This window comes from Colletotrichum fioriniae (assembly GCF_027942845.1).
Source record: "Colletotrichum fioriniae strain IMI 355084 chromosome Unknown scaffold_1, whole genome shotgun sequence".
In the NCBI taxonomy this organism is placed as follows: domain Eukaryota; kingdom Fungi; phylum Ascomycota; class Sordariomycetes; order Glomerellales; family Glomerellaceae; genus Colletotrichum; species Colletotrichum fioriniae.
In genome coordinates this window covers 1,832,106-1,844,605 of record NW_027076837.1, presented here as the reverse complement: position 1 = coordinate 1,844,605, position 12,500 = coordinate 1,832,106, and the positions used below count along the sequence as shown (strand labels likewise).

The 12,500-nt window shown below is 55.1% G+C and overlaps 5 protein-coding genes across 5 annotated transcripts; 2 read left to right on the top strand and 3 right to left on the bottom strand.

Moving 5' to 3' along the window:
• Positions 1-793: 793 nt before the first annotated feature.
• N0V96_000487 (uncharacterized protein) lies at positions 794-1,380 on the bottom strand (the record flags this gene model as incomplete). The annotated part of the gene is made up of 2 exons (XM_053193420.2): positions 794-1,212; positions 1,311-1,380. The coding sequence occupies 2 exons, from the start codon at positions 1,378-1,380 to the stop codon at positions 794-796; spliced, it is 489 nt and encodes a 162-aa protein (XP_053049137.1).
• Positions 1,381-2,021: 641 nt separating this feature from the next.
• Positions 2,022-2,744, bottom strand: N0V96_000486 (uncharacterized protein; the record flags this gene model as incomplete). Its single annotated transcript, XM_053193421.2, has 1 exon — positions 2,022-2,744. One exon carries the CDS (start codon positions 2,742-2,744, stop codon positions 2,022-2,024), a length of 723 nt encoding a protein of 240 aa, XP_053049138.2.
• A 1,333-nt stretch (positions 2,745-4,077) lies between these two features.
• N0V96_000485 (uncharacterized protein) lies at positions 4,078-6,916 on the top strand (the record flags this gene model as incomplete). Its single annotated transcript, XM_053193422.2, has 2 exons — positions 4,078-5,199; positions 5,261-6,916. The coding sequence occupies 2 exons, from the start codon at positions 4,078-4,080 to the stop codon at positions 6,914-6,916; spliced, it is 2,778 nt and encodes a 925-aa protein (XP_053049139.2).
• Positions 6,917-7,892: 976 nt separating this feature from the next.
• RPL20B (60S ribosomal protein eL20) lies at positions 7,893-8,995 on the bottom strand (the record flags this gene model as incomplete). The annotated part of the gene is made up of 4 exons (XM_053193423.1): positions 7,893-8,051; positions 8,120-8,296; positions 8,362-8,546; positions 8,992-8,995. 4 exons carry the CDS (start codon positions 8,993-8,995, stop codon positions 7,893-7,895), a joined length of 525 nt encoding a protein of 174 aa, XP_053049140.1.
• A 642-nt stretch (positions 8,996-9,637) lies between these two features.
• On the top strand, positions 9,638-11,428 carry CSN12 (COP9 signalosome (CSN) subunit; the record flags this gene model as incomplete). Its single annotated transcript, XM_065755952.1, has 6 exons — positions 9,638-9,943; positions 10,009-10,298; positions 10,347-10,572; positions 10,626-10,687; positions 10,745-11,156; positions 11,345-11,428. The coding sequence occupies 6 exons, from the start codon at positions 9,638-9,640 to the stop codon at positions 11,426-11,428; spliced, it is 1,380 nt and encodes a 459-aa protein (XP_065615192.1).
• Positions 11,429-12,500: the final 1,072 nt, after the last annotated feature.

Below are 12,500 nucleotides of genomic sequence, written 5' to 3'. Positions count from 1 at the left end.
CCTCTTTTACAGAAATCAAGAGAGTCTAAAGGCCAAAGGGAACCAGCAGACGCTGAGGAGGAACTGCCCAGCCACACGCCGTTGAGCTGCTCGAATTCTCCTCCATCTCATCTCTTTCCCCGCCCCTCCACCACACGACTTCTGGGAAGCTACCTTTCCTAGACTCCAGACTCACTAACCTCCATGACAGCGTCACCATGTCCACCAACGCCGAGGCAAGTTTGCTTCCCCGGCAGGCTGGAACCCGGCGAGCGCATTTGCAAAACACCAGAGATCCGGTTCGACAGTCCACCTAATCTTTTCGTTACTCCCGCCCCATCTTCCAGACTTCCAGAAACACTGCTAGCAACCGGAAAGTGATCCGCGGCGGCGCATCGCACATCTTTACGAATACATGGCATAGTGTCTTCACCCTGGCTTACCATGGTGACTCTGCGTGTCCATCTAATTCTTATTGTTGCAGCAGCCATGTATGATGCAGTTGCAGCCAAGGTTTTGGGACACGGTGATCTGGCGGTGAGCACAAGGGCAAAAGTTACGAACAAGGCTTGCAGGGACCTGCTGTTGTACATTGCGTCGACCAAGTGCCATTTCTACCACTTCCTGACACTGCAGCAACCAACGGGAATGGGATGACCACCTGTTGTTGCACTGGCCGCCAACCATCTGCCTGGCCGGCACACCTCGAGCACTATCTTTATCTTACATGAATCTTTCGCCGTTCCGTCGCCTCGGTTCCCTGTCTATACAGAAACGATCGGCATGTCTTGGATAGAATCAAACCCTTTCATGCTCATTGGAAAGCGGTATACCACAACCCGATAGCGGCGCCTGTGAGGGAAATGATGCTTCTCACGGCGTTGAGTGCCTGCCACCTCTTTAACAACTCTGTGGTCTCGGACAGACCAAGCGTTGCGATGCCCCGTGCACCGGCCATGAGCGCATTGTTCGTTGACGACATGAAGATGATGGTGTAAGGCACGATGGCGAGACTCAAAGCTCCAGCGGCAACAAACGGCTTCCACGCAACACCCTGGTCGTAGCGATCGTATGCAGAGTAGGCCAGCGAGAGCGTAACGGCGAGCGCTACTTTTGGGCCGGTCGACGCGCCGTTCAAAAATATGTGTTGCCACAGCTTCAGTGCATGACCTGGCTCGGCGCTGGTTTGGAGAATGGCGGGGATGCTGAACATGGACAACGATGCCGCCGCGCCTGGACTAAAAATCAGCAATTGACGTCGACCACGCTGATGATGGCATAAAGAAAGAGAGTGGAAGCATGCGAGTGAAGAGGGGGGAGAGCTTGCTTACCTGCCCACCACGCGCACCCGAGGATGCCAGTAGCAGTGGCGATGGTGTTGGCCATTCCGAGTTGCGACATGTTGGTTTCGGTGGTCCTTTCTTGGGTGTAATAGTTGGTGTGGTTGGGATGACGACAGTGACTGTGTTGCGATGGCAATACTTTAGATCGGGTTGGCTCAAATGAGTCAATGTATGATTTCGTCTGTAGAGTTTCTCTCTATGGTTCTATTCTATTATGAGATGCATTTGACTTCCTGGCGTCATCCGTTCTAATATATATCGGAGAAGAGCCCGGGAAACATCGGCGGTGCTAGCCCCCGATGAAATCGGAGGAATCACGGACGACATAAATTGTCCGAAGCTGTGTTCCCCACCCCGAGTCTCGCGTGTCCGTTGCCGTCCTTGTTGCAACCTCCGTACCGTACTGGCTGGCCCCATCATGCTTCGCTCTCAAATCGTTGGAGAGCTAGAAAACTCGAGTGTGCCCCATGTCGAGGTGGTGCCGAGCCTCTCAAAAAAATCTCTTGGCCAACTTAAATAAGGTAGACCAACAAGGTTTTGCGGCACCGCATCTGGAGCTGAACGCCGCAAAGTGCCCGGGGATGAGTGGGCGGTTTAATCGAACGACGCATGGTCAGTGTGAATTCCTTTCCTTGCCAAATTTCCTCATTTAATCTTCAGTGTTGCCATTCCAATTGTCGTATTGTGGTTGGCTTTTTCCTATTTTGGCGCCTCGATGCCATAGCCGACAAGCGTCGTCGTCTCGTGTGTCTTTTCATCGACTTCCGTCCAGACCTTGAGCTTTCGGAAGCCCGTCTTGTCCAAGACTTTTTGGCTGGGCAAGTTGTCCAGCTCCGTCACGGCGGTGAGAATCTCCCCGACTACCTCGGACTCGGACCCGGCCTGCTCCTCCGCGCTCTGGAACGGCCGGGTCTCCCCGACGACGGTCTTCTCAACCCGGAGCGCAGGCGCGGCGGAGCGGGGCAGAGACCACCACGCGCCGACGAAGCCCCGCAGGAACTCGGTGGCGTACCCTTTGCCCCAGGCCTCTTTACAGAAGAGGTATCCGATCTCGGGCCAGCCCAGCTCGCCGCCGGGCAGGCCGGGGCTGCTGGGGCCGATCCGCTTGACGCCGCCGAGGCCGACGAATTGACCCGTCGAACGGAGGCAGATTGTGAAATTGTAGTTGTGCGCGTCGTTGGGCGGGAGGTTGTGGTCCAGCCAGGCCTGCGTCTCGCCGAGGTCCGCGTCCGGGCGGCCGGCGACGGCCCACCTCATGACCTCGGGCTGTGAGCGCATGGCGTGCAGGGCGGGCAGGTCGTCCTGGCTGACGGGCTTGAGGATGAGACGCTCGGTGAGGACGGGCTTGCGCGTGGCGAGAGGGGGAGGGAGGGTTGGGAGGGTGGTGTTCACCGTGATGAAGTCTAGGTGTTTGTGGTCCATTTCTTCTGGCATGGTTCTTGTTTCTTTCCCTTGTTTCCTTTCGTTAAATGGTTCTTCAATTTTTGTTCTCGGACTAAGAAAAGGGCCAAGTTTGTGTGTGTTTTGTTACTTCATTTGTATTCTTATCATTCTGTGACATTGTCACGAAGGATTTTTGGGCTTGAGTCATCTCAACGGGCCCCAAGTTGAATGACTATTCATGGTTGGAAGTGAGGGTCCCCCAGAGCAAAGTAAGGTACGCAAGCGCGCTATTACTCTTTCAGCATCGTCGTTTTGGCTTACGAAATAACTACGACCGAAAGTACGACTAAATACGACGAGGCCTGGCCGGGGGACGGATAGTTCCGCAATTTATCAGGCTCGCACTCGGCGGTCTTCCGAGCGCCGCGCCGCGCCGATGTTGATGGTCCACGTCTTTGTTCATCTCTTGGACAGATTTGGCACTCACATCGGGCAGAATGCAAGAAACCCAAACTGTAATCACGGGTCCACGATCTCGAGGTAGTAGTTTGTGCTCAAATTGCTTCCTAATCGCGGCAAGATACCGGGCGGGAAACTTTATCTTACCCAAGGTAGACTTTTATCTCTAGCGAGACCGAGCAAACAACGACTACGGATGCACGTACGATCCTACGAATACAAACGTGCTGACATATCAGTCATTCTACATAAATTTATCCCTTCGAGTAGTCGGCACCAATTAGTCTTGTTTTTTAAGGTTTTTTCTTACGCCTGCTGCAGCGGGGTGGTAAGGTGGTTTCGGGCAACCCCTGGGAAATTTTGCATCTGAACGCAGATCGGGGCCTGGGGGGAGCAGTGCAGTGGGGAACACACAGGCTACAGCCCAAACCCTCATAGGTAGGTATATTCCCCCGCGCTTCTACCTATCTGGGTCTCAGTCACAGCTCATCCTTTTTAGCTCACAACGCAGAACACACTCATCTTCAAGCAAAAAGCCCCAGAATCCCGGAAACCGATTCGCGAAATAATTATTATTCTTATTAATTATTGCCTCTTCTTTACACCCTTCCCCCGCCTTTTTAATCTGGATGAAAACCTAAATACATGCTCCGTAAACGGCGGACGAACCTCAGCCCGGGCTTAGGAGTTACAAGGACGTCGATCGCCCGTTCGCTCTTAACTTACAAGGAATGCAAGCGCGAGAGGCCTAGCGGGGAAACCCTCAAAATCGTCAACGTCAGCAAAGCCAACCGCACACCTCTCACACACCCTGAGCTTCACTTGGGCTTCACTCACTTCAGGGTCGCTCACACCCGTAGCTCATACCTGCTCACCCACACCACCTTACACTCATACCAAAACTCACTAGACAATGACACCGCCGGCATCATCGGCGACCGCAGCCCGACAACAATCAGACCCGACCAGCGCCGCTACTGGCAACAGCGGCAGCAGTAAACAACAGCTCAGCTGCGCAAACTGCCGCCATCGCAAGATCAAATGCGATAAGCTACAGCCCCGGTGCAAGCAGTGCGAGCGCTCCGATCTCGACTGCGTCTTCCCCTCCCGGAAGCGGAACCGCAAGCCGCGCCAGGGGAGGCAGAATGAGTTGCTAAATCGCATCACCCGTCTGGAGAGCATCGTCAGCAAAGTCGACTCTGGTAACGTAGATGGAGTTGTCAGGGGCGGCGGTACCGGGACCCCAACCGGCTCGACGGGAGGAGGAGTACCCACCACGGCCTCATTAGCGGCTGCTGCCGCCTCATCGACGCCGCATTCTATATCGGCGGCGACGGGCCGAAGGGGTGTTGGTGGCGACTCGGTCTTGGGCTTGAATGACGCGGAGCCGTCGCCGCCCGGCGCGGGGTGGGACCCCCAGCCCGCCCCGCCGACCAACTACATGAGCGCCGAGTTCTGGGAGAACCTGTGCCAAGAGGTCGAGGGCATGAGACAGGCTCTAGACCAGCCCTCCGACAGCGAAGGGTCCGACGATGAGGAAGGAGGCCAGGGGCAGCAGGGGCAGCAGCAGCATCATCATCATCATCATCACAGTACGACGAGCCCCGAGTCATCCACTGCCAACAAGGGCCAGACACCGCCCGCGCTGTCCGGGCTCATATCCAGCTTCGTCACGGGCGGGGACGAGCCGCTGAGGCACCCGCCGCGGGATCACATCATGTACATGTGCGGCATCTTCTTCTCCAACGTCGATCCGGCGTTCAAGGTGATTCACCGGCCGACGGTCTCTGTCGAGCTGGAAGGGTTCGCGAACGCTGTGAATAAGCACATTGACGATGCGACGGAGGCCTTGTTCTTTTCCATGTACTATGGCGCCGTCACGAGCTTGACGAACGAAGCTTGTCTGAGGAACTTGGGGGAGGAGAGGAGCGTTCTCGCGCAGAGGTATCGGGAGGGCGTTGAGAGGGCGCTTCACAAGGCGGATTATCTCAACAGCACTGAGATTCGGACCCTTCAAGCGCTGACGTACTACGTGGTGAGTCTCACTACTCAATCTCACTCACTTCATTAATCTCAGTATCTAACCTATCTCACAGTGCTTCCTCCGCTCACACAACGCCAGCCGCGCCTCATGGGCCCTCATTCCCCTCGTCGTCCGCCTCGCCCAAGCTCTCCATCTCCACCGCGACGGCGTCAACCCCCCGCTCCCGCCATTCGAGGCCGAGATGCGCCGCCGGCTGTGGTGGATGATCGTCGTCCTCGACATCCGCGCCGCCGAGGACCGCGGCACCGACGCCGCTATCCCGCGGCAGTCCTACAACACCCGCCTACCCTTCAACCTCGACGACGACGACTTCGGCCCCGCGACGACGGACCCGCTCGAGGACAGGACGGGCCCGACCGAGATGACGTTTTGCCTGTGCACGAGCATGTCGTCGGGCATCTTTGGCAACCTGCGGCCGCGGCACCCGCAGCTCGCGCTTGACAACGATGGCACGCCGGAGCCGACAACGTCGGAGGACGAAATCATGGCACACGCGCAGCGTCTCGAAGCGCTCTTTGGCACCGCGCCGGCCAAAACACCTGCATCGGACGGCGATGGCTCCGGTGGTGGTGGCGGCGGCGGCGGCGACGACGAAGACCAGGACACGCGGCACCTACCCGCCAACCACGCCGCCGTGACGGTGCGCATCATCATCCTCAAGATGTGGCTATCGGCGCAGTACCCCTTTACGCCGCGCGCCTCCACGGCGACGGCCAAGCCCCGCGTCGCGCGGGAGACGATGCTCCGCACGGCGGTGAACACGATCGAGCTGGTCGAGTACAGCTCGGCGACGTACCGCGAGCGGTTCGGGTGGTGGATCGACAGCTACGTGCAGTGGCACCCGCTCGCCGTCGCGCTGGCGGAGCTGTGCGTGCAGACGCGCGGGGAGCTGGTGGAGCGGGCTTGGCGGGTGGTGGATCGGAACTTCCACGGGATGAGGGAGCGGATCGCGGACACGAGACGGGGTACGCTTTGGAGGCCGTTGAAGAAGCTTTTGAGGCGCGCGAGGGCTGCGAGGGCGGAGGCTATGATGGGGGCGTTGAAGTTGGGCGATGGCGGGAGGGGTTTGCCTGTGACTGCTGCGGCGGCGGCGGCGGAGCAGAAGGAGGCTGCGAGGAAGACGGTGGAGGTGCCGCAGCATGAGGAAGAGGAGGAGGATGATGATGATGACGATGAGGATGGCGATGAGGATGGGGATGGAGATGTGGATGTCACAGATGTTCAGGAGTCATCGGCTGCGGCGGCGGCGGCGGCGGCGGCAGTGGGAGGCCACGGTGTGAGTATGGGAACATTACACCCGGCTTTCAGAACAGATCGTATCGGCGGCACCAACGTCGCCGCCGGCGCTGCTGCTTGGCACGGAGGCGGCTCCACGCTCCCTCCCACGAGTATGTCTTTCGCGACGACAAACACAGTCGGTCTGGGCGGCCCCACGCCGATGGCGGTCGACCCCTCGATAGCGGCCGCGGCAGAGTTACCCGCGACATCACTGCCTTCGTCAACGTCGGCGCCCATGCACCCGCCGTTCGGGCTGACGCCTGAGGACATGGCCATGTTTGGGGGCACGCCGCTCTTCAGTAACCCGCAGGACCTGATTGCGCATTTCGGGATCCAGATGGATGCCGGGGACTTCGGGTGGGATCCTAGTTCGTGGGACGAGTTTGTCGTTGATGCGAATATGGAAAGGTCACCTGGGGATGACGGGTGATTTCAGGTTGAGTGACCAAGGGAACCACAACAGGAGGAGGAGGAGGAGGCGCATGGGATACCCAAATGAACTGGCCCGTAGGTGTGGTGCATAACATGGAAAAAGGAAAGGAAGGAAATGAAATGGTGCTGCTGTACGATAGGGATGATGAATCACGCCTATCAATCCTGAAGAATGGAAGAGAACCTTGGAAATCTAGACTCTCAAATGTAAAAATTGAAATTGTGCGGGATTGAATCAGTGAAAAATTTCCGACAGCTTGACATTAGCTGCTCGAAGCAAGCGGGCCCAGTGTTGAGGTACCTTATCTCAATATTGAGGTAAGTATACGACGTAGGTGAACGGGAACTGTCGCCGAACCTTCATGTCCTGGTGGTGGTGGTGGTGGTGATGGTGGGTATGTCACCGGACACTAGAACACGAACAACCACTAGAAGAAGTTACAGGGGGTACGTCACGCCCAGTAGGGTGACATCTACTCACATGTTTGAGAGCAGCTTGGAAAGGTGGATGCCAAGCGAAAAGCACTCGAAGTTACGAACAGTTGAAGATATACATCTTTCACATCACTAGCAATGAGAAAAACTTTGACAACCGACGCAGGGTGAGTTGGCATTTGTCTACGTAGACGAAGCCGGACGTCTTGACATCCCTCTTCTGGCCGAGCAGATCTAAGGTAAACCGCATCGTCTCATCAAGAAGTCGTAATTCACAGCTTCGTACTCAGGTATCATTCGTCCATCTATCAAAAGGGTGGTTTGAGTAAGGTTTCCCCTCCCTCCCCTGCTGCTTTTTTGGCCATGCTCGCGAAAAGATGATGTTTTGAATTGATTTCATTTCTTTTGGTGGCCCCCGCCTTCAGAGAGCAAATGCACGTGATAGTTCCATAGACCTAGTGAACACCTGCCAAGTAGTAGTAGCCCGCCCCTCCATTTGTCGAAAACCAGAGAAACAACGCCGCACAACAACCAACACTTTATGCGAAGGTGGTGGGACGCTTCGCGCTGAAGATCTTCTGGTTGTTGAGCTTGGAGACGCGGTGGGGGAGGGGGAAGCTGAGGCCCTTGGTGATGAGCTGCTTGATGTAAGGGCGCTTGACATCGTCGCCCTTCTCGAGCTCGACGACCTTGAGGATCTGTTGGGGGCTTTTGTTAGTAGGGAGTTCGGCTTTCCGGGCGAGGTATTCGAAGCAAGGGCACATACGTGGATGGACCTGAAGCGGGCACGGTGGCGGGCGGCCATGTCGGAGTAGAGAGCCTCGACGGCGTCGGTGCGGGACATCTCGCGGTACTCCTTGTACATGTTGTGGGTGCCGGAGCGGGAGTCGTAGCGGAGCCAGACACCGAAGTTCTTGACCTTGAGGGGGTGCTTCTCCTGGATCTATAGCGTACAGAGTCAGTTTCTGATTGCAGTGCATTTGGAAAATCGAATTTTCGGTGACGTACCTCCTTAACGCTGACGATCTCACCAGTGGCCTTCTTGACCTTCTTCAGGCCACGCAAGAAGTACCAGTAACGGGACTTCGCAACCGTGACATTGGGAGCGAAGATGGTCATGCGGTACAACGCGGGAGTCGGGTTGGACTCGGTGGGCAAGTGGCGCCCAATGACCTCGTATTCCGAAAGACGACCTACAGCGAAAATAATTAGTTATGCGTCGTCCTAGTACCACAAAATCTCTGGATCCAAGGATGCGAATTGCTATATCATTTCGAGCTGCTGCGAATCTTCCGGTCGGTCGGGTTCGGATGGGCGGCCAAAATCGCATTGCGTCGTGAGGTCATGCCAGGTCTTGCGCTAATTCTCCTCCTTCCTGTTCCTCCCAAGCCAAGCCCCGACTCATTCGTCATTTGGTAATGTGCGGTGGTCTCGCTTGACGTACAAGCTGACGGCTATCGGTGTTGTTGAATCCAAGAAGCAGGCGTGCTGTTGGTATCGTGCCAGACTGCGACATCTTCGTGATGTCCTAAGTAGCCTTGGAAAAGTTTGTTCGTCGCGGTCGGAGTTCGAAAAATTCGCAGCAAGCATTCGCATCCAAGATCCAGATCCAAGCGAGGAGAGAGGAATTGTGCTTACCCATCTTGAATAATTTGTTAGAAACTGAAGATCCCCCGCGGACTTGAGTAATTGGTGACTTACTTTGAAGAGCTGGCCGATGGTCGTCGATTATCCGATATCGTGGTGGTTGCTGCTGGGTCTGAAGCCGAATGGGAAAACAAAAAAGTTGGGTAAATGCAAAAAAGGGCGAGAACCCTATGTGTCAACGCCACACTTTCCTAAGCGACTGGACCCCACCTCGTTGCGGCTGGTGGGGATCCACCTAAAACCGCCCAGTTTTTCGAGAAGGTCTTGCAATGCATTCCTGCCTTGAATTCCAGGCGCAGAACAGCCTGTGTCCACCAGAAAGATCAGAGGGAGGAGCTGCCTCTGGTGAGTCCCCAAGTCGCTGGGTTCCAACCAATCACAGCGCAGACCGCCCGCCGTCGAGCAACAGCGTCACAAAGGTAACTACATTTGCTGTCTAATGTTAGACGGGGATCGCTTTCATCATAAGTCTGGCAGGCAGGTTGCCTTCTGAATTCATTTTTGCAGGCTCTAGCTGGTTGAATTGGCGTCACTTTCCAAACAGTCTCTAGGGCGCTCGCTTTCCAGCCCTTCAGTTCTTCCATCACTCAACTCACCCACTCACCCTTCAACATCGACAAGGGCTCAAAGAAACAGGATGGAGCCTCTATTTGAGGACTTCCGCAATGCCTACAAGAGTCGGTCTGGGTACTCTCTTGCGCAGACACTTCAGCCATTCAGTCCAGTCAACAAGCCGGATAAGCTACGGTCCATCTATCTGAGCACCAACGTCCAAGAAGCCAAGAGCGACATCAAGTACATGCTCCTCGGTCGGGGTCCGGGATCTAAGAAGTTCAAGCTCGATCATGAGGAGACTACAGGCTGGATAGAAGTCTACACAGCGTACTGGAAAGCCATAGGCGAGATTCTCAAAGCAGAGGGCGACTCCGCTGCTGGAGGTAGGGTGAGCTCTTGCGCAATACGCCTCCCGTCACCTTTCTTCAGCTCCACCACTAACACCAACAACAGACTTCATCATGGACCAAGGTGTATGAGTCTTGGAAAGAATTCACCACTGCTCTCATCCGAGGCTACACTAATTATGGCTTCGAGGCGTGGACAATTCCGTGCCTCTACCTTGCTGGCAAGCACTTGCGACTCTTCGCCATCAGCTCGGACGAGGAGCGGAGCATCACCGATGCCACTGCAGATGCAATGGAGCTTGCTGATGACTACGATCCGGACTTGGAAAAGCAGAAGCAGCTGCGAGACTGCGAGCAGCAGCTCAAGCGTATCTTTACTCTGTGTTTGAGCGATAGGTAGGTCGACAGACGCAAAGGCTCTTGGCTGGTCCTGACTGTGTACAGAGCACCTCTCGAAGAATCGCGAAAGTGGGCTATTTACTACATTATTAATCTGCTCTTCAAGACCTACTTCAAACTCAACTCGGCGAGTTTGAGTCGGACAATCCTCAAGGCGTTATCCACGAACCGTGGAGATATGCCTCCCTTGGAAGCATTTCCCAAGTCACAGCGGGTGACATTTAAGTATTACGAAGGCGTGCTCTTCTTCTTGGAAGAGAACTATGTCGAGGTACGATTACCTAGAGAAAGCCAGTTCTCAATTGATAATCTGACGAAATTCAGGCCGAAAAGCACCTCACTGAGGCATGGTCATTGTGTCACAAGAATGCGAAGAGCAACCAAGAGTAAGTCATCTCGAGATACCCCACAATATCATCCCCAACCACTGACAAGGATTGTAGGAGAATCCTTACCTACCTAATCCCATGCCATCTTCTCACCACGCACACCCTGCCCAGCAGCAAACTCCTCGAGCCTTACCCGCGGCTGCAAAAGCTCTTCCTCCCACTGTCGCAATGCATCCGCAAGGGCGATTTGCGCAACTTTGACTTGGCTCTACAAGAAGGCGAAGAGGAGTTCGTCCGCCGCAGAATCTACCTTACGTTGGAGCGCGGTCGCGATATTGCCCTGCGCAACCTTTTACGCAAAGTCTTTGTCGCCGGCGGCTTCGAGGAGGCGAAGGAAGCGGGCACCGCTCCCGTCCGTCGGACCAGAGTCCCAGTCGCCGAGTTCACAGCTGCCATTAGCCTCGGTAGCCAGGAGACTGTTGACCCGGACGAGGTTGAGTGCCTGCTGGCAAACATGATTTACAAAGTACGTGGCAGCTTTTCTTTCGTCGTGCGTTTAGGGATGCCTTGTAGGCAACATCATCACGGTACCGACCTTGCGTGCTCAAGGCAATCCAGTGTCGTGACGACTTCCGTAAAAGCTCGCTACTCTGGAACAACTCCATAGTAACGCCTCGTTCACGAGTACATGACTTACAAACCATTCATCTGCAGAACCTCATGAAGGGCTACATCGCCCGCGAGCGCGGCATCGTCGTCCTCTCCAAGAACGGGGCGTTCCCCGGAACAGGGGTTTAGACGGGGATGGTGGGGTGGGGACTCCGACCGCATGAGACTTTAGACCAGTCCAAAGACTTGAGATAATACAGTCTTTGTACCACACCATCGTGCGCATAAAAGCAGCGAGAAGATGTTCGACCCAATAGGCATGGGCGACGCGGCCTCGTATAAGGTATGAGCTCACCTAGCGGCATGCATTGGTGCGAGGAAGATGTATGCATGAGTATCTTAGTGATACCGGGCAATCGAAAAAGCAAAGTCTATCTCGACGCCGTTTGTCGGGATCAATCAGTAGACGCAAATACATTGAGACTCAGCAAATTGCTTCGATTATTCCAATGCTCAATTACATAAGCATATCAAAGATCCAAAAACCAAAACCACAAAAGAGTTCACCCCGGTGCTGAACTGGGGGCTACATCTCTTGGTGCTCATTCCGGGATTCGAACTCGGGTACTCGTATGCGCTGAGCCTGTCGTCGAGTAGGCTGGTTGGCGTGAATAAATTGGTGACAATTAAACCATTCCACCACCCACGTCACAGTTTGACCTGAGCCCCCGACCCAGGGGGGCGCCTGCTGTGCTGGTGACGAGAATGGAGTTGAGGGGTTCTATATGGGCTTCTTCCTGTGTATATTCACTCCGAACCTGGATGAGTGAGAAGGTTAGGTAGGAATCAGATGAAGGTTTGGGGTCGGGAAGGTAGGTGCGATGGGAAAGGGCTTGCGGCTTCCCACCTCAGGCAAGCACGCTCTCGTGGCCTCGTGGCCTCGTGGCCGTTTGGGGAGGGTAATTTGAGACTGTCGTTTAATCAATAAAAGTGAGCGCTTTTCTTCATTCGAGAAAAAACATCTGCTCAATAATGCATATGCGAAGGTTTTCCGATTTCACCGGCCATCAATCTATGTGATGTGTATGTGTGACATATATCAAGCTTGCATTTCACCGGAAATATGTCACGCATGGGGATAGATGTATTTGAGAAAGGTCAATCACACCAGTTACACGCGGCCACGCAACAACAGTTGAACACCACCTTCCCATACGTAGAAAACCACTCCCAAATGTGGTGTCTATTCTATACCACCTTT